This window comes from Galeopterus variegatus, unplaced genomic scaffold (genome assembly GCF_000696425.1).
Source record: "Galeopterus variegatus unplaced genomic scaffold, G_variegatus-3.0.2 Scaffold2995, whole genome shotgun sequence".
NCBI classification, from domain to species: Eukaryota; Metazoa; Chordata; class Mammalia; order Dermoptera; family Cynocephalidae; genus Galeopterus; species Galeopterus variegatus.
The window spans coordinates 138471-163483 of record NW_007729106.1 but is presented as its reverse complement, the minus strand read 5'-3'; the positions used below and the strand labels follow the sequence as shown (position 1 = coordinate 163483).

The 25013-nt window shown below is 34.2% G+C and overlaps 1 protein-coding gene across 1 annotated transcript in view; it reads left to right on the top strand.

Moving 5' to 3' along the window:
• CD2AP (CD2-associated protein) overlaps positions 1 to 25013 on the top strand; it is a 126795-nt gene that overhangs the window by 1450 nt on the left and 100332 nt on the right. Inside the window, exon 2 of the mRNA XM_008583687.1 lies at positions 21497 to 21657. Within this exon, the coding sequence (XP_008581909.1) occupies positions 21497 to 21657 (161 nt within the window). The remainder of the gene's footprint in view (positions 1 to 21496; positions 21658 to 25013) is intronic.

The window sequence follows — 25013 nt, the reverse complement described above, 5'->3', positions numbered from 1 at the left end:
CGTCCCTTCTTTCCCTCTCCCTCCTTATCGGATCGGGGAGGGAGATCGAAAAACTTGACAAAGTAGCCTTTTTAACTTTGTTTTTTTCTGCGAGGTTTTGTTTACGTCTGTTTGGCTTTTAAAGATATATAGAGAGAGGGAGTCAGAAAAGGCAATTTTATTTTCTTGCTAAAACTTGCAGGGTATGCCTCGAGGATAGAGAAGCTTGAGTTTTTTACTTCTGTTCTACCTAGGCAAGTGTGTTGGCACTTAAATATTAAATCTCCTTCTGAGGACTGGGTTGGGGTTTGATAGGATTTCAGTGTTGAACCCTTTGAGGAGTAATTTCCTGTTTGGACTTAGACTTCCTTGCTGGAGGAGAGAAAAGTACAAGGCCTTATATGTTATTTACTATGTGTTTTAAAGTTTTGTTTGGAGTTAAAGCAGAATGCGTTGCGGTCTGATTTGAAAAGGAGTTTCGTTAAGTGGTGTAACAATTCTTTTGGTAACAGAATTCGGTGTGGGCTAGGAACTAACTCCCTCCATCCCTTAAAAATTAAAAGTAATTTAAAAGAGAATAGCTTTTTATTTTTTGAAATCAAACTTGTGCCGCCATAAGGCTAAGCGTATTCTGTTAGAATAAACCAAAGTTTGGTTTTGTAGAGTAAATCAGGAGGATGCTATCACTTTTTGCACCTGAGAGTTGGTACTGCTTCATATCAACAAACCATTACCAAAATTAATAATACATGAAACTAACAGACGATTTAGAAGCAGGACAAATACAGAGTACTGCTGATGTGGCACCCTCTGCCCACACTTTGTTTTGTGGGGGATACTTTGAGCGTAGTGTTTACAGACACTCGCCTAGCTATTCTTTGTTTTCTTAGCCTTTCTAATTTTATGTTCCCCCACCTCCCTCCTGCGTTGAGATCACTTTTACACAAAGTGCTCTTGAACTCAGAAACAGTAAAACAAAACGTTTGCTATTTGGAACTTTCAAATGAATTCCTTTCTAATTGATGAGTTGAGCCTACAGGGTAATTGCTTATTTCTTTAGTATTAAATTGTAAAACCACTTTAACTGCTTTGGATGAAAATTATACTAAAATTAAATATACGGTTCTTTTCTGTCTTGAATAGGATGCAGAATATGATTAAACCTCTTTTGATGATCTAGGGTCATCATTTGTGACTGTCGTTTACTGTGATCCTTTGAGAATCTATGTTTAATCCAATATTTGGTATTGTTGATCTGATGCTAAATAACATTTCTTTGCATCTTGAAGTTATTTAAAATAGGTACTTTTTTCCTTCTGCTTTGCTCTTGGATGTGTTTCTAACTTATTTAGTGTTCCCCTTCATCCTCCCTTTTGTTTTTTTCTATAAGTGTGGAAATCATTCATCTAGGCCCTTAGCATGTGAGGTCGTCTGTTGTGAAAAGTAAATGGATACTGATACTTGAACATTGGAATACCTGTTTTGATTGTCCAGAGGATTTTTCGTAGTGACTTTTTTACTTTGTTCTGGGTAGGTGAGTTGCCAGATAGTCTTGGTAAATTTCGACGTTAGCATACTCTCAACTTGACTACTCAAAATGTGTTTTGAAGGTCTGTTACTTGGGTATTTATAGCTAATTTTTGAAAACTGTTTGTAAAACATTTCTATATGAATGTGTACTTTAAACTTAGTGGTCATGTAATCATATTAAAATTCTCAAGTTCATTTAAAGGGAGTTTCTTCTTTAAAACTCATTTGCTTGGTTTTCTTTCGCTTTTATTTCTTGAGATATAAGATGCACTCTAAAATGTTTACATGATACTGTATCTGATTTGTCACAGAATGAAAAAAATCTTAAAAACTTAGTTTTGCGATAACTTAGATACCTTTTAAGTGGTGGTTTTTACATTTAGGTGGTACAACTAGAGAGTTAAGAGCATGGGCTCTGGACGGGAGGACTACCTGAGGTCAAATCCTGGCTCTTCTACCTACTCACTGTGTGACTCAGCAAGTTACTTAACCTCTCTGTGCTTTAGTTTCTTAATCTATAAATGGGAACAAAGTATCAACCTCAGATTGTTTGTTAGGAGGAGTGAATGAGCTAATACTTGTAAAGTGCTTAGAACATTGCCAGCATTGGTTGTTATTTTTATTTTCAAATGATTTCCCTAATTCTTGTACCAACTTGAAAAAAAAATTCTCAATTTTTGACCTTTGTTGGAAGCAGGCTATTGTCTTTCAAGGACCGGTAGGATGAGATGATTTTGTATTAATGTAGAAATTGAATTTTATGTAATATAATCTTACAGAAATTACATAGGAAGATACTTTTTTTCTTTACCGATCGACCATCTGAAATCCAAAATATTAAATGCTCCAAAATCCAGAACTTTTTCAGCACCAACATGACGCTTAAAGGAAATGCTCATTGGAGTGTAAGTATAATGCAAATATTCTAAAATCTGAAAACATCCGAAATCTGAAACACTTCTGGTCTCAAGCATTTCAGATAAGAAATACTCAACCACTCTTGGGTGTACTGTGAGAAAGTTCATTTTTAGTTGGTAATAAGTTTAGTTGCTTAGGACAAATTTTTAAGTGGTGTGAATACTAGTAGAGACTTATTTGAATTTTATGTTAAACTAATGTTTTTAGTTTCTACGTTTGTTAAATGTGGAAAAATGCTGATCATCAAGAAATATGAGGCATTCTGTGTGGAAGAATGTGGGGAGATCTTAGAGAGCTAGAAGGGCAGTACTTATTTTTCTTGTTCCAAAGATTTGCATTTTGGAGGAGAATAAGACAAAGTAAATGGCACAAAGTGTTACTATATGTGAATTTTTATTTTTGAAAAACTAAGCTGATTTTAAGGATTAAATTTCTGTAAATTTTAGATAAGGTTATGAACTTTTTAGTTTAACTTTATTTTATAAGCTTGCAGATATCACATCAATCATGAGATTGTTTTAACAGAAATTTTCAATTGGTTTAGATGATATATACACTTTTGTAGTAGAGTGATTTCATTATTTTACTTTGCACTGTTTGGAGAAAATCTTGATTCATTCAGATAAGTAGTTGCAAATGGAAATTGCCTGCTGATGGCACCTTTCGATTTCAGGATGTACTTTAATTAAACTAAGCCAGAGCACGAAAAAAGAATATTAGGAAATTTTTGTTTCAAAGTTGAATCACTGGCAAATCTATTAATTTTGCTCCTTAATTAGTAAGCATTCATATCATATTTTCCTTAGTGTTTCAAACTTAGAATAGTTTAAATTCCATAAAATCACATTAAGGGGGAAAATTCACATTCATAATATTTTATATTTTCCTATAGAAACACGCCTGAAATATGTCATATACCTCTCTGAAAGAGGGATTTGCAAAGTAAAATGATGTCACATTAACTAAGAGCTAATTTTTAAGGCATTTTAGATAAAAAGTTATAAAACACTAAGTGTTGTTGGTGCATGGTATATTGCCAATCAAAAATCCCCCAATTTTTATCTATGCATAATCCAAATCTGTTGTTTTTTCCCCCTTCTCTGTCAAGTAATGTCTTCCCCTATTGTTAATTATATTTTGAGTATAATAAAAATGTTTAATTTTATAATGTGTATAACGTGGTGTCTTGTCAAGGGCTTGGAGACAGGCAGAGAAAAAGGTATATGATTCTTGATTTGGGTGGGAATAGGGCAGAGCTGCATACCTGTTTCCTAGGTAAACTGGTGAAGCAAGTTGTGAAAGATCTGAAAGTTTTTAGAGTTTCCATTCAGAAAAGAAAGAGTTACTAAAACCTAATATGATGTCATTGAAATTTAGGTATATTGGGTAATTGTGATGGAGTGTGACTTGCTTGTTATAGGATTTCATATCTGACTACTATACAGATTAAACACAAGCAGGATTTAGGGACCTAATAATCTCAGCAGTCAGGCAGTAAATCTTTGTAGATGGAGAAAGGGGCAGAACTTTAGTCTGGCTAATCTGGATGGAGTTCCATATATGCCTATGGTCAGCCTGTTAGCATCATGGATATGTGTAGCAAAATGTAGTATGAAGACAGATAGGTTGAGCAGGCCAATTTAGCATGAGAGTGGGCTGGGTGGTTCTTAGCAAGCACTAGATAGAGATTCAGACTGGCATCCTGGAGGAAAAGGGAGGAAATGGGGTCTGGCAGTCGGCTTTGAAGACCTAGCCATAGAGAAACGAAGTCAGATATACAAGGTAGGTATTTGTTTGCAGAAAGAAAAGTGAGCTTAGTTTTTGGAATTGTTTAGGATGAGCCAAGCAGTAATGCTGACAAGAAACTGAGCTCCTAAACTGTAGACTTTATATATATTTTCTGTCCTGGGACTACATTAGTAGTGTACATTAGTAGCTGAATCTGTAAGTGTGATATCAGTGGTCCTGAATAACTGTGGGGTGAAATGGGGTCTCTGAGTGCTCAGATATTCCCTAGTCATAGTTTGGAAATCCTAGGGTTTTGATGTGTCTGCTTTTTCTTTGCTGTTGTCTCTTTTTCACTTGGTTTCCTTTCTTTCAGACACAGTGCAAAGCAGATTACAAAATTTCAGCATACTCTTCTGTTTCAAAAAGTACACAATCCTTAAGGATGTTAAGTGCTTATATTTTCACTTGGTTTCCTTTCTTTCAGACACAGTGCAAAGCAGATTACAAAATTTCAGCATACCCTTCTGTTTCAAAAAGTACACAATCCTTAAGGATGTTAAGTGCTTATCACTGCCAATATAATAAATGGATGAGTAAGGCATTAAGAAACTTGAAAGTAATATTACTTGTTCGTCCCTTGGTTTCATTGAAGTGAAAGGCTAGTTATTAGACTTTTTTTTTTTTTGGTAGAGTGTACCTGTTCTTTTGTCTTCCCTCACACTCCCCCCAGCTTTCTTTAGAGGTTATGTTATTTGTTTAGACTAGTTCACAATAGAGACACTTATTACTTTTTTTTCTTTTTAGTGGCTAACTGGTATGGGGATGGAACCCTGGACCTTGGTATTATCAGCATCACACTTTAATCAACTGAATTAACTGGCCAGTCCTATTACCACTGTTAAGCAGATAGAATTTTCTTCATCTTCTTAGGACTTTTCTGACCAAAGACCATGCTATAGTACTATCATTTTTGAATCAAACTTGGTTTTAGCCCCAAGTGAAGTAGGCATTTTCCTTTTGGGCTTCTAAATGTTTCCTTCTTTGTCCTAAACTTCACATTACTGCTTTTTTGCTTTGCTTTGTTTTGTTTTTTTGTTTGTTTCCGAAGGTTTCAGATGCTTTGATGTTGTACTCTTTTACCTGATCATTTCCGTTTAACCTGATTTGATTTATCAAAAGTATGTTTACTAGTTGTATGCACTTAAAGGAGCATTTACTCTAAGAAAAGACTTTGCGGGCCGAGCCCGTGGCACTTCAGAGACTACCACTTCTGAATAAAAAAGGAAAAAAAAAAAAAAAAAAAAAAGAAAAGACTTTGCTTCTAAAAAATTTATTCTAAATTGATATCTGGCTAAAAATGTTGATCTAGTGTCAGGTATGGTAGTGTTATGGATTCTTTCTTTCTCAGAGCCTATATATACCATATCAGTACTTTCCAATGGCTCCAGTAAACTTGCATTTTATAATCTTTCAAATTTTGTGTAGCTTATTAAACTTACCATCACAGTTCTGTTCTGTTTCTTAACTCATTTGCAAAATACGAGTACTAACAGGGTTTTAGTACTTATCAGTGTCACTTAGCTCAGGTTCCTTTTGATGATTCAATGTCTGAAGTAGTTTCAAAAGGGAGTGACTGTAGCATCTTATAACTAGGGGAGTCTAGTAGGAAAATACTTTTAAGTATGGTAATAGGAACAAACAGTTACCAACAACATTAAGAGAAAGGTTCTGTCACAAAGTCACATCATCAAGGAAAGGAACTGCTGATAGATTAATCAAGAAATATTTGCCTTAATGTGAGGAACGTGATTAAGGCCATGCTGGGTGCTAGGGGATTTAGGACAAATAAAAGTTTTGGTGCCTCAAGTAGTTTACAACAGTGTTAGGGATTGGGCATATTATTAGAATCACCTGGGTTTTTTTGTTTGTTTGTTTTTTTAATTTCCCATGACCTCTGGATTTTGATATACATGGTCCTGCCTCTTCCTCCCTTCAGTTATTTATGGATGTCATAAATGTGTTGGGATGGCTTATAGTATTGAGATAGGAATAAGACTACATTACAGAAATGAAACTTAACATGTGAATCCATTAGAAATTCAAACAAGAGGGGTATGTAGTACTTTAAGGGGATATGTTCCAGTGTCACAAATATTAAAATGTAGTCAGAGAAGTGTAGGGACGGGCCGGCCTGGTGGCGCACTGCTGTAGTGCGCCGCTTGGGAAGCGCGGCGGCGCTCCCGCCGAGGGTTCGGATCCCACATACGGACCGGTTCCCGCTCACTGGCTGAGCGAGGCGCGGGAGCAACACTGAGGGTTGCGATCCCGTTGCTGGTCCCGGTCCGGTCCAGGGGCTACACTGAGGGTTGCGATCCGTTGCCGGACACGGAAAAAGACAAAAAGGAAAAAAAAAAAAGAAGTGTAGGGACGATCAGAATATAGATTCCTGCTTTGGAAGGCAAATAGGGTTTATTCATCTCATTAATTTGATCAGAGATGATATAGTGGGTACTTGGCAGTAGCCAAAGTATTTTTTTCCCTCTGCTCCAGGCAGTGGATCTTTAGAATGAAGCAATCTTCACTTGAGCTGATCCCTTTGAGATCCCTTTCCCTGAAATATTAAAACGGTCTTATCCTTTAGGGTGTCCTGTCAGTGCTTAGGTGTTGAGAAGGCCAGAAATGTACCTAATATCAAATTAAGATTGTCTTTATTAACTATAAGAGTGTCATTCGAATTTATCATGATTTTTGTAATAATCAAGTGCCAAATTTGTGATTATAAGTGTAGACGTTCATGTATTTCTAAAATTGAGATCATGTAGTCCTGGTTAAAGTAGAGTATGTTTTTAGGAAACATATTTAAAGTTGGTCTTAACAAAAGTATACTGTTCTGCAGGGGTTTTCCACATTCTTTGTGTTAGAAACAACTTTTAGTTTATTTGGGAATGTATTCTCCTAAAATCAAAGTTTTGCATTAGGCTTTAATTAAAATTTCTGCTCTGTTGTAGCAGGTTGCATCCTGAGGAGTATTTTGCCTTGCTGTTTTGGTATGTGTGCGCATGCGTGTATGCCATATAAGATGAAGAGTCCATTTTTACTTACGTATTTGGCCACTCTTATCAAACACTTTTTAGGAAGCAGGTCAAAAAAATTACCTTAAATGATGAAAATAAATCTGTTAAAATTTCAGAATGAGTGTCAAATGGAAATATAAAGGCTATATTTCAAATTTCAAGGTAACTCCTTTTCCACAAAATTCTAAGTTCTTATATTCTTTATATTCTTATATTTAATTGCAATAAATCATTGCTAATTAAATATATAATATCTTTTATATTATAATATCTTTTATATTAATAATCTTTTTTTTTTTTTGTCTTTTTCCGTGTCCGGCAACGGTTCGTAACCCTCAGTGTCGCCCCCGTACCGGACCGGGACCGGCAACGGGATTGCAACCCTCGGTGTTGCCCCCGTGCCTCGCTCAGCCAGTGAGCGGGAACCGGTCTGTATGTGGGATCCGAACCCTCGACGGGAGCGCTGCCGCGCTTCTCAAGCGGCGCACTAGCGCAGTGCGCCACCGGGCCGGCCCTTAATAATCTTTTATATTTATATATAAAACCCAGTTGAACTTATGATTAGAACTTCATAGATTAAAGTCTAAATAAAAACTCCTTTGTTATTCTCTTAATTTCATGTGTAAATGACCTTACTTGCTCTGAGCTCATTGATTAGGCCAGAGATCACATCACTTATTTTATTATATTTAAAAAATTTGTTAACGTTTTTAATGACTAGCAGTAAATTGGGAACTTGCTATGTGTTTACTAAGTCTGACTTGATAATACTTTAATTTGGAGTAATCAGGGAGAGAGGGCCAATCTAACAAATAATGCAAAATTTAAATATATTGAAGTATGTCCACCTAAACCAGAGTAAAAAAATATTGCCCAATGGAATTACTGTTTCAAATTGATGGATGAGGTCTAACCTGTTTTTTTTTTTTTTTTTTTGAAATAAATTCTTTAATTCTGTGTGGTTCTTAATTGAGGCTCTTACATCCGTTTAGTAGAGAATCAGTAATCTGGGATACTAAGCATCTTGTCAGGTGGGTCTGCTGATTCCCTACTCCATGTATGAAAATAAAGGGAAAGTTACCTGTTTTGCAAATGGGAGAATTTCTGTATGAGTCTCCAATTTGTCATGTTAAATTTAGGCATGAAGACTTATTTTTCTAGCTTTAAAAAGTTTGTTTAAAATAACTTAAAACAGTGTTGCTTGAACTGTAAAATTATACAATCTTTAAGGTGGGTGTCGTGAAGCAAGTATATATATATATTCATTGAGGCATACTAAGTAGCTAAATTACATATATAATTTTAAATTTTCTAGCAGCTACATTAAAAAATAAAAAAGAATAGGTGAAATTAATTTTATTATTTTAGATATGTTGAGTTAAAGAAAATGTGTTATTTCAACACATATTTAGTAAAAAAGTGATTAATGAGATAGTTTACATTTTTTTTCTGTCTTTGAAATCTGGTATGTATTTTACACTTATGTAACACCTCAGTCGGACTAACCACATTTCAAGTGCTCAGTCTTTACCTATGGCTGGTAGTTGATCAGCTGAACAGTGCAGTTTAAGAATGTAAACCATATAAGTTTGTTGTGAAGCTAGTGAGCATATGTATGAAAATATTTTAAAGGCATTATGCAATCTTATTAGATATTTAATTGGTGATGATTTATTGTAATTAAATATATTTTCTCATAAAAATGCTCATTTTAGTAGATTGCATATAATAGGCTTTATGTTTATTTTATTCTGTTTTCCACATAAAATGTGGTTTTTGGTACATGATCTGCTGGTGTATTAGAGGATTTGAAGTTTTTGAACAACATTTAGACTGTGATTTGGAAGTATGATTTGGTCTTAGTAATAAGAGAACTGTTCTTTCAGTTTATAATGCTTGTGTAACTTCAGAAATAACTAAGATTTGAGTGGCATTTCACAAATAAATGAATGCTGTTGGTGAAGACCTGAAAAGGAAAACACAAAAATAATTTTTAGAGATGTAACAAGTTCCCCAAAATGACATGGGGTAAACATTTCACAGGCCTGTCAATTTTAAACATTTAAACTTTTTCGTGGACCTTTGTGATGGAATTGTTCTGTGAAAAGGGTCTATGATCTTCATGGGATTTCAGGTGAGTTCTGTGATCTGAAAAAGTTCAGAAGGACTGTTAAATGCATTGTCTTTCATTTAATTCTCACAACAAATCTATACATTTTGGGGTACTGTTGTTACTTTCATTTTATAGATTAGGAAACAAGCACAGTAGTATTAATTAATTCAAGGCCATGGTTTGAACCCAGGCAATCCTATTCCATTGCTTCTATTCGTAACCACTATAAAATGTGGAACAAAGGGCTAATTCTTCCTCTGAGAATTGTCATTTGGGTCACAGATAACAGGCATTCTTGATCTTCCTTTTTTTATTTTTAGCCATTCTGTCATCCAGATTGTAATTTACTTTGTAATTTCCTTATTACACTTACTATTTATTTCTGATTGTCCCTGTTAGAATATAAACTCCTGGAGTGAAGAGACCTTTTTTCCTTAGGTGTATCCCAAGCACCTAGAACAAGTGCTTTCCGGTAGCAGCAACTCAAATATTTGTGGAATGAAGATTGAGTATGATTATACTTGTGCTATACTATTAGACAGAAAAGCTAAATTCATTGAAAATCAAAGTTAATAACCTGAATAAGAGTTTAAAATTTTACACTTGATCTTAGCTAAAAGGCCAAGAAGCAATAGAATTTAAAATTGTAGCCAACATATTTGTCATTTCAGTGCTACAAATACGTACTATATGTCAGACACTGTGCTGAGGCACAGATGAGTAAAAAATGATTCCCTGCTCTCAATCTTGGCCGATAATGTTTTTTTGGAAATTTGAATTTAATCATTATTCTTTGATTACAAGAATTTAGGTTTTTTTTGTGTGTGTGTATTTATTTTTGATAGATGCTTAAAAACATTATTAAGTCTGTTGTTTTTATAGGTTCTTGTAGTTGTCTATATAACTTAATTATGTTTTAAAGTCTATTTAGAAAGCAAGTGAAATCTTTTATAGCAACTTCCCTTTTTTTGGTTAAGTTTAAAATTTCTTTTTAGCTGATATTTTGCTAATTATTAGCATTTAGGGAATGCTTACTATGCTGGCCATTGTATTGAACATTTAATCCCCACAAGAGAGTTATGAGGTAAAACATTATTGTTCCCATTCTTCAGATTGAGGAGTTAAGTTAGAGAAATTGTTACTTGCCCAAGGTCAGAGACAGGATGTGTAGAAGACAGGATCAAACTTGTATTGATCTGATTTTAAAGCATGTCATCTTAATTATTTCTTAAAACATTTTAGGAAAGGGACAGAATGTTGAGTTTAAAAAAGCCAAGTAATACGAATTGAAATGACTACCCTAATGTGTTTTTAAAATAAAGAAATTTAAGTATTTATCACCTAAAAATCGTGGATTGGTATTACACATTGTTCATGTGTTTGGGTAACTATTTTCTCTTAAGAAGTTTCTAACAAATTTTAACTGTCACACATCGATCTTTTGCTTATGTATCCAACAGGTTTTCATAGGATTTTTTTTTTGGTGAGTACTGTATAACTTTATGACGAACATTCATCTGGTATTTTTTGGTCTGGCCTGAAACATGCTTAAAATTAATTTCTAGTGTTTTCTCACAGTTAATAGTGGGAGTAAGAGGAGAAATGAAGAATATTTGAATTTTTTAACTTACTTGCTCTTAGATGAATTTTGTATGTTGTTTTTAGGATTTATTTTAGGAGGAGGCATTAATCATATGTAGATGGTAACTTTGTTTTTAGTACTAACTCTTAAGTAATTAGTCTTTGGGAGATTAAAATCTTTTTTGTTTTTAAATTTTTTATTAAGGTTATTTTTGTGGATAACTGTCATCCATTAATCTAACTTAGTAATGTTAGAAGGGATGTAATACTGTGTAAAAATTTCCTTATATCAGATTTCCTTCTCTTTTCTCTTTGGATATGTGATAAGAGTATATGGTACTATGCAAACCTTTGAATAATACTTGAGGTACAAAGTGGAAGAGTGGGTTTTCTGTGCAGTTTGTTTACTACCTTAAGAAAGACTAGATATACTTATCCCTGTTGAAAAACATGTAAGAAATGCTGCTTATCAGTTCTGTATTTAACAAGCCTGAGAAAATAAATGACAGAAATTCTAATATAGCTAAAAAAAACTTTAGGGATGATACTATTATATAACTAAAAGAAGTTTAGGGACCATACTGTGCTTTTCATTAGTATTTTGACTAATAGACCTGGTATCTAACTATAGAGGACTTAAATAATGAAATGTCATTGTTTAATGACATTAAGCAATGCTAATCAGTTTTGCATTTCTCCATTTATGGTAAAGAATAAATACTTAGTCCTGGAAATAAAAGCTTGGGTTTAAAACCTCATTCCTTTTACTGGGACGAGAGGGATGGGATTCATACAGTCAAATGCTAAATTTTATTATTGAATACTATTTTAGAATCTGTAAGGATCTTGTCTATTTATATGATAAATTAGATTTTCCAAGAATGAACCTATCCCTTGATAGACTCTGCTTGGTTTTGGTGACTAATTATCCAGTTAGAAGTTTGAATTCCCTTTACTGGCATTTTTTTAGGACCATATCTATTTGTGAGAGGACATTTCTGGGTGTAATCTTTGGTCATTCAAATTATTATCATTCAAATTATTTCACATAATGATTATTTTAAACAGTGGAACTTTGTAGGCTTGTTTTGTGTTTTATGGTAGTTTAAAAAAATTAATCTTTAAAATAAACAGTCTACTTTTGGGAACTGTTTTTGAGGTGTTTTTTAGACTACTTCTGGATTTTTTTTCCTGGATTATTGATCTGTTGATTTTTCTCTTGAGTAATTCAAATTTTTTTAAATAAAAATTTATCCATTTTATTCAGATGTTTAGGGTTTTAGCTTTTATAGCATATCCAAGAACCAGCCCAGTTTTATAGGTTCTCATGTCTCTAGGCCTCTGAGTTTGGTCCAACTCTGTAGCATCTCTTTTTAGAATGTTGAATTGATAAACCTCTTTGGGCATTCTATAGTCTCTTGTGGCTCAAATTTATTTTTCACTGATCATTGTGATAGGCTTCTTTCAGGTATTCAGTCTTTTGAGATATGTATTGGAAGTGGGTTACTGAATGAACTAACCATACAAGTGCAGTATTGCTGTTGGAGGTAGTTTAGAATTGATCAGTTAAGTAAACATAGTTTCAGTATTTGGCATTAGAGAGGATGGCTACTCATATATTGGCAAAAATATCCCTGAATAGGATGAATGTATTTGGAGGATCTGGTTTACTGACTTCAGGAGGATATGGTTCATTTAACTCTAAATGAGAAGTTTGTGTTTTTAAATGTAGTTGCTAATCTAAAAAAAAATTGAAAATGGAATTCTGCTTTAATGTGTATGAGAGTAACTTTTACAGCAAACTAATTTTTTTTAAAGAATAAGTTAATTTTACCGGAAAAACATATACTATTTTAAAATGAAATTTGGACTTCTGAGTAGAGATTTTGTTAATATAAGGTAAGTAAAGTATATGAAAATCATCTCAGTATAATTTTCCAGTTCTGAATCATCAGAAGTATCTTTATTTTTTTCCGTCTTTTTAAGAATATTTTCTCTGGTATGGAGAGTTTATGGTTTGTAGTTATTTTCTTTCTGCACATTTAAGATACTAATCTGTTGCCTTCTGGCTTCCAGTGTTGCTGCTGAGAAGTCAGCTATTAGTTTGTGTGTTGCTTCTTTGGTAGCCTGTTTTTTCTTAAGATATTTTTTTCCCTTGGGCTTTTCCCGTTTTTATTATGTTGGGTTTGTAGATTTTTTTTTGTTTATTTGGAATTGCTTGGTCTTCTTGAGGCTATGGATAGATGGATTTTAGCAGTTTGGTGAATTCATAGATATTAACTTTCCATATATTTGCTTTTTATTTTCTCTTTCTGGGACTCCAGTTAAACATGTTGGATTGTCTTAGTATATCTCTGTGTCTCAAATGTTCATTTCTATATTTGCCATATTTTTGTCTCCCTTGGCTTCATTTTGGCTAGCTCCTGTTTACCTAGCGGCCCTTTCACTGCAGCTATTTCTAATATACTTTTAAACTCATCCATGGAGTTCCTGTTTTTGGTTATTGTCTTTTTCAGGTCTATAATACCTATGTGGTATCAAATGTTCATTTCTATATTTGCCATATTTTTGTCTCCCTTGGCTTCATTTTGGCTAGCTCTTGTTTACCTAGCGGCCCTTTCACTGAAGCTATTTCTAATATACTTTTAAACTCATCCATGGAGTTCCTGTTTTTGGTTATTGTCTTTTTCAGGTCTATAATACCTATGTGGTGTCTTTTTCATGTTTGCTACTGTCTCACTGTCTACCGTTTTCAGCTCTGTGTCAATTTTTCAAGCTGAATTTTTATAATTGTGAGTATAGTAAATATTATTTTAAAGTCTGTATCTGATGAGTCCACTATCTTAAGTTCATTGGAATGTTTCTATTGTTTTTTGTTTCTCTAGGTACTTGTTTATGATGTTTTGTTACTTCACATGCCTTGTTAGTTTTGCTTGTCTCTGGATGTTTGTAAATTAAAAAATAATCTTGACACAGTTTTAGGCCTTGGATATCTTCTCCCAGAGAGAATTTTGGTTACTTCTCTTTTGTCTTGGTTTCCTGAGTCAAATAAATAACATTAATAAGAGCTACTGCATTTAGGTCCTATCCCAAATTGCATGTGGTTTCTCAGAGGTACCACCCTTGATAGGTCCTGGACTCTGCTTTTATACCCTACCATGGCAAGTCTTAGCCTCTTAGTCATGTCTGTAAGACTGGCAGATACCTCCCAAAGCAAAAGAGGCACCAATATTGTGCTTACCTCTCTGAGTTCCAGTCCTCACCTGGATTTCATCTGGTGATATTACTGTATTTTTAGTTTTTAGATCTTTTTAAGGAGGTGATTTTCTTGTTTCATCCAGCTTTTTTAGTGGCCTTTCTTGGGAAGGTTAGTTCAAATTATGTAGTGTTCTGTTACTTCAGGTCCTTTGATGGCTTGTTTTTAAATCTTTTTATCCCTGCAGATCATGTAATTGCTAAAATGTGATATCTGATTAATGTGGGTTGCTTTCTGCACACTTGAAAACTAAATTGATAAATAGCCAAAGTAATTAACTTAATTTCACTTTCTGTCTCAGTGGTAATAACAATTGAAATGAAAGATAGACAAAGGTTTGTATGCCCTTGCAGTGTTTTATACCCTATATATACATTGTGGAGTGTTTTTCAGGTTGTACGTATTTTTTTCCCCCAAATAGTGTATTTAGTCAACGTTTATTTTTATTTATTTATTTTTTATTTAATCAGTGAAACATAACTTTTAAATAGTGGAAAGGTTTTGTTTAATTTGCTTCGGAGTTTGCCAGTTTTCAACGGAAGAATGAGTTGTGTGAATTTCCGAAATTGGGAGGTTACTGATTCTTGAAATGATGGCCTGCTTGCTAATTGTATAGAAAACTCTTGAGTTAAATAGGATTTTATTTAAACAGTTGTAACTTTTGAGTAAATGTAGTTGTTACATACTGTCTGGTTAGTATCAGTTTTTTTAGTAACTTATTCTTTACCCAATTAATATGTTTATTGTAGTAAAGTGCTAAGGTAGGGATTATAGTTTACAAGTCTGCTCCTCACTTCTGACACCAACTGCAGAGTTTGGGAATTTCTAAAACTGCCTTCACATCAGTCCTAGAAGGACTCAGGACTTACTAAAAGCTGTTATACTCTTGTTTACAGTTTATTAAAGCTAAAGAGTGCAGATTAAAATCAATCAAGGAAAGAGAAGCATAGGGCAGAGTCTAGGAGGGTTCCAAATGTGGAGCTTCCAGTTGTCCTGTCCTGTGGAGTTATACAAAACCTTAGCTCCTCCCGGCCACGATGTGTGACAACACACACCTCAACCTTGGTGTCTAGAGTTTTTGTTGAGGAGATACAGTTTGACTGCCTGCGTGGCTGACCTTTAGTCTCCAGCCCTGTGGAGGTAGAGTGAATACTGGATGCTCTAAAGCCCCCAACTTAATTTAATTACATGGTTAGACTTTTTGGTGTAGTCCCCAGGTAAACAAAGGTCTCCAAGGAACACGAAGTCCCCAAGTAAACAAGGACACTCTTCCTAGAGATCACTTCCCAGGAGATGAGAGCAAGCTCCAGACCTTTCTTTTAGAGAAGGTTAATTCTTTACTATACATGAAATAAAAAGATGATAATAAATAATATCTCGGATTCCTTCAGGCAGACGTAACCTCTAATTAACATTTTGAAGGTAGCTAGTTAAGTATTTTTCCATGCATATTTTTGTTTCTTTTCTTTTTTAGAAAGGTATGTTATTCGTTTACATATGTTTCTTAACCATTTTTTACTTAACATTTCATACCTAATTATGAATAAATTTCTTTTTTTTTTTTTTGAGTCAAGCAGTGAGAAGGGGAGAAGAGGAGAACAAGGAGTTGATTCTGTAACTGACTGTGAACAATTGATTGAGATAACTCACTGTCTTCGGACCAGCCTATGAATAAGTTTAAAAGAGCAAGAATTTAACCTTATTTTACCATATGGTGTTTTCTCTAAGGGAAATAAAATAGATTTTCTTTGACTCAATGAACATATTAATTATAACACATGCAGTCATTGTTATAAACATTTTTTACCATAATATTAGACAAGCCACTTTAATATTTACTGCTTTAAAAAAATCTTATCAAAGTGTTCAGCTCCCCTACTGGCCAGCCACCAAAAAAATAAAAATAAGTAAATCTTATCAGAGTAATATTTACACATGATATACAAATGAAAAAAAAATTTAAATGACTTATGATGAGAAAAAGTATTTTCCTGCTTCGTTGTTGTCTACTTCTACTTTCATTCTCCAGAGCGGAAGCCACTTTGAACTGTCTGAATCTTTTTGTTTTAATTTTTTTTGCTTTTATGTTTTTAAATGTTTGTACTGCTGATTTTGATTTGATACTTTCACTTTTTAACCTGTTGATATGATAGGTAACGATTAGCTTACTTATTATAATCTAATATCCTTTCTACTGTTATCCCAACATAGTTCTATTTCCCTATTGGATACCTTACTAAATTAAGAGTATGCAGATTCAGTATCCCTTATTTGAAATACTTGGGACCAGAAGTGTTTTCAATTTCTGATTTTTTTTTTTTTAGATTTTGGAATATTTGCGTATACATAAGGAGTTATTTTGGAGGTGGGACCCAAGTCTAAACACAAAATTCACTTATGTTTTGTATACGCCTTATACACATCCTTTGAAGGTAATTTTATACAGTATTTTTAATAGTTTTGTACATGAAACAGTTTGAGTACATTGAACCATCACAAAGAAAGGAGTCAGTATCTCAGCTACCCATGTGGACTGTCTGTGGTTGCTTCTCATCACGACCATTCCTGATTCTGAATTTATATGCTGCTGCTATCATTTTCTTACACTTGTTCACTCATAAGTACTTAACAGTAAAAAATACAACATACCATCAATACAGTGGAAAAAATAATGTATCAGGATAACGAAGCAGTAGAGTGGCATCACCAGAATACCTGTACAGGTTGAACATTCCTAATCCGAAAATCTGAAATCCAAAATGTATAGAATTTTCTACTTATGGCATCATGTCGGTGCTCAAAAAGTTTTGGATTTTGGAACGTTTTGGATTTCAGGTTTCGGATTAGGGATGCTCAACCTGTACTAACACCTTTATTTCTTTTTCCAGTAACTTATATAGTATTTGTGGACTTAGCCCTTTGTATGATGAAGCTAGACCTCTACTCTTCCTTTTACTAACTCCCCTCTCCCAGTCCTTTCTAAGGATTATTACCCTTTGTAATAACTAGGCTGTTAACATTTACATTTTGTTCTACAATCATAATTTAGTCCTTTTTTCTGCTGTAAAATAATTTGATCGTCAAAATTGATGTAATTAGTTTCTACATTATTATGACCATGTAGCATGTAGATTTTTTTTTTTTTTTACTGTTTAGCCAACTAGTATATGTGATGAGTATGTTATCAACATTGTATATCTCTTTGCATTCCCAGGAGTTTGTTTTAATCTTCATCAGTTTTTCTCTCCTTATATGGCTTCACTGTCTCTTTGAGTTCCAGATTTGTAAGACTAGTATAAAATTTCACAGTCTTTACCCCACTCCTCTTTGCTGTCAGATACTTCCTAGAGCTTTTGGTCTCCTGTTTAGTATAGACTGTTTGTTCCTTTAGATTTGTTGCACCATTACAATTTTAGCACCTATTTTCTTACTCTCCAGAATTGGCTCTGCTATTTCTTGGATAAAAGTGTCTTCTTCTATTGTGGTTTATATTTTTATTTTTGTTGGGTAACATCATATAATTTCATATGTGGGAGTCAGTTTTCTTTGTTGTTGCGTGTGTGAAAATATTATACTCTATGCTTGCTTGCTGATTTGGCAGAGTATGGAATTTTTTTCTCCTCCTAGAATCTGGTATTGCCAATAAGAAGTCTTCTAATACTATTCTCATTCTTTTGTAGATGAACTTTTATTTCCTCTCAGCTTTCTAGGATCTGTTTATTCTTGTGAAATTTCACCTAGATGAGAGTACTTTTTTATTTGTTCATTGTACTGAACTCTCTCAGACCTCCTTCCATCATTTAGCCTTGAATGATTTTCTTGTATTATTTCACAGTTAATTCTCCATTTTCTTTTCTCCTTTTTGAACTCCTGTTAATTGGATGTTGGATTGATTGCCTGTGTCTTTGCTTGCATGTTTTCTTTGTCTCTTTGTTTTGCCTTTTTTGGAAAATTTTCTTGGATTTGTCTTCACCTTTCCAAAAAAAATTAACAAGACATTTTGGAAGATGTACATTTTCACACTCTTTTTATTTTTTATTTTTTCATTTAGCATTTTGTTCTTTTATGAACTTTAACTACATTTTTTGAGGATATAATTTGCATGTTTTTAATTTTTTTTTTATTTTGAGATAATCACTAAATTTTACGAATGTTAGACATAGAGTACAAAGAATGTTTTTCCTGATGGATGTCTTTCACCTGAGTATTTTAGTGTGTATTTTCTATAAACCAGGACCTTTTCATAACACAATCACAATGCAACCATATAATTTAAGAATTCCATTGATTTATAATCTGTATGGACTCATGTTTTCTTATTTTATTCAGTGGGGTAATTCTGTTAATTTCATTATTTTGATACTGAAATTGTCCTGATTTGGCCAGTAGGAGCTCTTTTGATTAACTTCTGTGTTACTGATATCATTTCGTTTCTTTGAGAACTTCCTTGCTTTCTGATGCAACACAATGTTCCAGGCTTATCTCGTACTTTTCCTGCCTACCCCTGGAACTGGCCATTTTCCCAAGATTCCTGGTTCTTTTTAGTAGAAAGTGGTATTTATAAGATCTCAGCATTAAGTTTACTCATTGCCATTGGGGTGTTGCTGGTTCCAGGGAGGGAGGGTGTGTGTGTTTGTGTGCTATGTGAGTGAATATATGTGTGTGTATCTATATATAGATAAATATATACATATGTTTGTTTACATATGTTTACATCTACATGTAATTTTCTATCTTTATCTGTTTGTATATGTATTGAAAACAATAAATTCATGCGAAACTTCTCATTGTAATTCAATATCACAGGATTGAATCTAGCCTTTTCTTTTTACGAGTAACTCTGTTCTCTGACAGAGAAACTTGGCTCTCATTATCCTTAATATATTGACTTACTTGATCAGTTCCCCTGGTTGTAACCAATTTCTCATCACTGTTGTCACTTCCCATCTTTGCTCAGACACCCTCTTCTTCTGCTTGGGTTCTGACTGCTCATCTTACGAGCAGTTTTTCAGTTTATCATGGTCTTTCATTGATAAACTATTGTCTGCTCATATTTGAGAATAAATAAGTAAAAAGCTGATTGGGAACTCCATTTATGTGGATAGGACTTAACAGTTTAATTTTGGAATTGGCAGGTCAGGAGCTGCCCATTTCTGGGGGGGACCTCTAAATTTCTCAATAGTCATTGAAACCAGCATTCATCCATGGTAGCTGTACTATGTGATCGTTTCCCCAAACTTGTATTTTTTATTTTTTTTGGGGGGGGGATACATTAAACCCTTTAGTTTTTTGCCTTGGGAAAAAAATGCCTGGCTACTTAGCATCTTGTCTTATTAAGTTGTTGGGTTGATAACTGGTGTCAGCCTTCTGTGTAGAGACTGAATAATTTACCTATGTTCATCTCTGCATTTCATGTCAGCCCACCTTTTTTGAATTTCTGGCCTTTCTGGAATTCTGGAGCAGTTTGGTTATCTCATTTATAGCTCCCTTAATTCTCTAGGCTTCCTTTTCCTGGCTTTATCAGCTATCCTTGTAGAATTCGTTAGAATTTCTCACTGGCTCCCTTACCGTGTTGGGATGTTTTCAGCTGCAAAAAACAATCCTCTCTATTTACGTAAAAGGTAAGAAAAAACCACTTCATGTAATGAAAAATCTAAAAGTATTATAGTTCTGGGGTTGGTTAATTTAGCAGTTTGATGATTCCTGCAAAGATTCAGTTCATTTTCATCTTTCTTCTCTTTCATCTTAATCATGTCTTCTGTTTTTCTTGTCTCAAACAGTCATAATATTTTTGAGCATCCCATCCTCATTAAAGAATGTCTGAAGTCTGCAGGAGGACATTCTCCCTCTGTGTTTTTTTTAAGGTCAAATAAAACCTTTTCAGAAGGAAGGTCAGAATCCATCTGCTCTGTGCCTGTTTGAAAACCAGTCATTGTATGTGTGTAATTGTATGTGATTAGAATTACCATAAATGGACTGTTTCTAGACCTTTGACTCTTTGACCAGCAGCATTGTATATCTTGGTACCTACTCATCGGCATCTGCATTTAAACAAGATTCCCCAGATGACTTGATTGTGCTTGATACTTGGGTGGTACTGGTCGAGATTAGTCAAGATTTAACCCTGTGGGGCTGGGAGAAGCCTCACTTGAAAAGTACAGGGTTCCAAAATATCTGAATAAAATCAAGGTTCTGTGAGAAAGAAAGGAGTGGGGAGAGCAGTATGTGAAGGGCTGTTGGTGTGATGACAATGTCTGTACTCCCTTTTTTTGCTTTTTGGTTGCAGTTTTGTGTGTGTGTATTTTCTGTTTTCCTATTGTTCTTGTAGGGGGAAGATGGATGGGCATATGGCTAGTCTGCTGTCTTGAATAGGAAGTCTTTTATTGCTTTTCATTTATGAGCCCCACAAATTATTAATGGTATGCACATATGATGTTGTATAATCTAAAATCCTATATTTAAGGAGATAAAATAGATACTAATCATCATTTCAGGGTATGTTTGTTAGCTATTGTTCCATAATGATAATGACACAAATTTAGCAGCTTAAAACAATACACATTTATTATCTCATCAGTTCTGTGGTTTAAGAGTCTGGGCATGGCTGGTTGGGTCCTCTGTAGGGATGCAATGAAAGTTTTGGCCAGGCTTGGGTTCTCATCTGGGGCTCAGCTTGGGAAGGATCTGCTTTCAGGCTCATGTGGTTGTTGGCATTATTCAGTTCCTTTTGGGTTGTTGGACTGAGGACCTTAGTTTCTTGCTGGCTGTCATCTAGAGACCTCTCAGTTGCTTGCTTGTGTCCCTTTCTATAGGCCAGCTTACAACATAGCAGTTTGCATTTTCAAAGCTTGCAGGAGAAGTGAGTTTCCTAGCAAGATGGGCATTACAGTGCTATGTAATCACATACAGTCCGTTATCTTTGCTGTATTCTATTGGTTAGAAGTCACTCACAGGTTATATCCGCACTGAAGGAGAGGGAATTATACAAGGATGTGAATACCAAGGAGGTGGGGATCCTGGGGTCCACCTCAGGTCTGTCTGCCACAAGGGGTATATATCTGACTTAGAATATCTGATGGCATGAATTATGTATTGTATTTCCTTCGAGGCTCACACTTAAAAGCTGTCCTGTGCTCTGTACTAAGGTAATCAAGAAATTTCCTGATGTAGCCAAATATTTAAAATAATTGAGACAAGCCTTGATGATGTCTTTGTAGTATTATTGTTGTGAAACAGATTTCTTAAGTTTATTAGTATGGTTTATAGTATTTCACAAATTAGTTTTCAGACATTTATTTATTTTTTCCCTTATTTTAGTTGACTATATTGTGGAGTATGACTATGATGCTATACATGATGATGAATTAACCATTCGAGTTGGGGAAATCATCAGGAATGTGAAAAAACTACAGGAGGAAGGATGGCTAGAAGGAGAACTAAATGGGAGAAGAGGAATGTTTCCTGATAATTTTGTTAAGGTAAGTATTTTCAGTTACAATTGTACCTATTGCTTCATAGAATTTTATCTTTAAATGTTAAGAATACATATATTTTTAAAATTAAAATGTTCTAAGTAAATCTTTACTGTGTAGAATTTAAGAAAAGAGAAGTCCAAGTACTTCTAAAATGGATATCATTTTTACTTTGTGTCCTACTGGGTAATAACTGTATGTATGTGTACATGTGTACATACGTGTGTGCTTGTATACATTTGTATGTGTGTACCTATTTACTTATCTTTTTAAAATAAATAATAGTTTGCATTTGGGTGGCACTCTGTCGTTTATAAAGTAGCTTTGCAGTATACATTCTCATTTGAGCCTATAGTACTTTTGTGAAGTAAGTAGGGCAGGTTATACCCCGTTTTACCCCCTTTTAAATATGGTGACATTTATACTGAGAGGCTAAATGATTTAACCATTGTCAGATAGCTAATAAGACAGAATCTGAACTGAAGTCTGGGATAGTTACCTCACACATCTTCTCATCGTATATTGTTACATTTCCAGCCCCTTTGAGAATGTATTAGATCACACTTTTTGAGTTTCAGTATTGCAGCAATTACTTTCAACTACCAAACATTCCTTTTTCAGTAAATATTCTAGTCATCTCTGCCAGAAAACAATCTTTCAAGACTCTTATATCTGTTATAAACTAATAAAATTCTCAGTGGTGTAGAGAAGGAAAAAAAGAAAAAAACTAAAGAATATCTTTATATTTGTATGTCACTTTTAATTGTCTTGTTTTCTATGTATTAGATTTCTTACATCCAGCCTTATCCTCTGTCCTCATTATAGTATGATAACAAGATCTTCTGGGAAGGCAAGAGTGTGTCTCATTTGCTTTTCCAACTTGCATGGTAGTAGTTAGCAGAATATTTGCACAGCATGGACGCTTAGTTAGTATTTGTTCCCTGAATAAATTTGTGTTTATTTTAGTTGTGGGAAAGGAAAAATTAAACTGCTTCCTCAAATTGCAGTTGTATGGAAGCAGAATTTTTTCTTCAAAACTAAACTCAAGAAACTTCAGAAAAAGCCATTTGACATCAGGGAATTTCAAAGACTAAAAATGGGATGGGAATATGTGGGGAAAAAAAAGTAAAAATATAAAGATAACAAAATGAAACGGCTTGAAATGCACAGTTGTTTCAAGGTGACTTTGTAAAATGGAATCAGAGTTTCATTCATGTTCTTCCTCTGCCTCCATCTCTAGAAATTCTGCTGAAAAAGAAGGTTTTATTTTACAAGTTAAGGAAATTAGATGGCTCACTTTCAGAATAGACTAGCTTATTACATTGTGGTACCAAACATCAAAATCTCGGTGGTGGCATAACACAACGAAAGAGTGTATCCTTTCATGCAAAGGTTGTTATGGTCCAGCTAGCCAACTCTCTGGGCTGCTTTTCATGTGGCGGTGGCACAACCTTCTAGGCTGCTTTGATCTTGTGGCAAGTTCATAACAACTGTACTTATGTGATGTTGAGGTAGGACCAGAGAGCATGGAGTCATACATCTGGTTTTAAGTGCTTCCCTAAGGAAGTGATACATATTACTTTTGCTTGCATTTCATTGGCCAAAGAAATGATGTGGTCCTGCCCATCAAAGGGGCATGAAAATATGATCTTCCTCTGTGTCCAAAAGGACAGTAGAACTGGAAACACTAATGAGCATTAGTAATGAATGTCTGCCACAGCAGGTAATGCCTTGACTGTGTAATGGATGCTTTACTTGATATTATGGCCTCTGGTTTGAGAGAAGATCCTGAATTGGTTAGAATACAGCAGTGAAACTGGAACAGAAAGTGTTATATAGAGAGATGATACCAGATGAAAGAAATTTTCCCATTTATCTATTTTCTGTTTTTTCCAGTGTGAGGGAGAAATGATATTTTAATTTGCTTATTAAAAGTTAGGAAGCAGAATGGACAGAGGAGGCTGAGATTTTGAGTTGCAGAGGAATTGAGATTTAAATGGCAAAGTCATGTACAATTAACTGTGTTCTTCTTTATTAGATCAACAGCGTATGATTTTATATTTAGTGTAGTGCTTTAGGTTTATCAGTTCTGTAGTTTTTGACATGAGCTAGTATTAGTTGTCAAATCTGGTTTATTTTTCTTTAGCATCTTTTTTATTTTAAAAGATGCAGGCAGTGTGGTATATGGTTTTTAAATAAATTTTTTTATTGAATCATTGTACATACTCATGGTGGTGTACAGAGTTGTATTTCTATACATGTATTCAATACAGTGTGTGATGATCCAAGTTTAGGTGTTTAGACTCTGGAGTTTGGCAGACCTGTGTCTCCTTGGTCAAGTTATTTAAGATTTCTTAGTTTTTTTGTTAGCCCCTCTCCCAAATCTGCTGAAAAGAGGGCTATTAGTATTATCCCATAGTATTATTATGAGTGTTAAATGAGATGGTACAGTAAGTGCTTAGTAGTAGTATATAGTGCCTGGTGTATACTTAAATGCTTACTAAGTTGAGTGAGTTGTGATCAGCATTTTGCAAAAATAAAATGGATTGGGATGAAGTTGAATAGAAAATGTAAGTCCATCCCCAGGTGGTGTGAGTAAGTATTGTTTTGTAAAACTTTTTGTATTAGGTGTGTATTGGAGGAGGTTCTAAGTATGTGTGCTTGAGTGTGTTTGTATGTGCATATATACTAGGGTTGTTACAAAGTCCTCCCCCTTCTTTATTCTGAGGAAAATGGGATAATTAAAAGAGAACAGTGAAGAGATGAAATTTGAATTTTTAAAAAATAATCAAGTTTATTGAGGTATAATTTATGGACAATTAAATATACTCATTTTAAGTGTATCGTTCTGTGAGTTTTGACCTATGCAACTACCATGACACCAAGATATTAGAACAGTCATTATCTGTAAGAGTTTGTGATCCATTACAGACCCTCCCTCCACACCGCCTACTCTCCCTTTCCCCAGCCTGCTCCAGGAGGCAACCACTGATCTAATTTTTGTCACTTTAGATTAATTTTGCCTTCACTAGAATTTCATATCATTAATGATACATTCTATCTTTAGTTTATCTGGCTTCCTTGCTCAGTATGTTTTAGAGATTCAGCTATGTTGAATGTAGCACTAGTTTATTTCTTTTTATTGCTGAGAAGTGTTCCATTATATGGATATACCACAGATTGTTTATCCTCTGCCTGTTGATGGACATTTGGATTGTTTCTGTTTCTGGATATCATGAGTAAAGCTGACATAAACCTTTATATACAACTCTTTGTATGAACGTATATTTTCATTTCTTTCGGATAATACCATGGAGTGGGATTGCTGGGATATATAAGAAACTGCAAAACTGTTTTCTGAA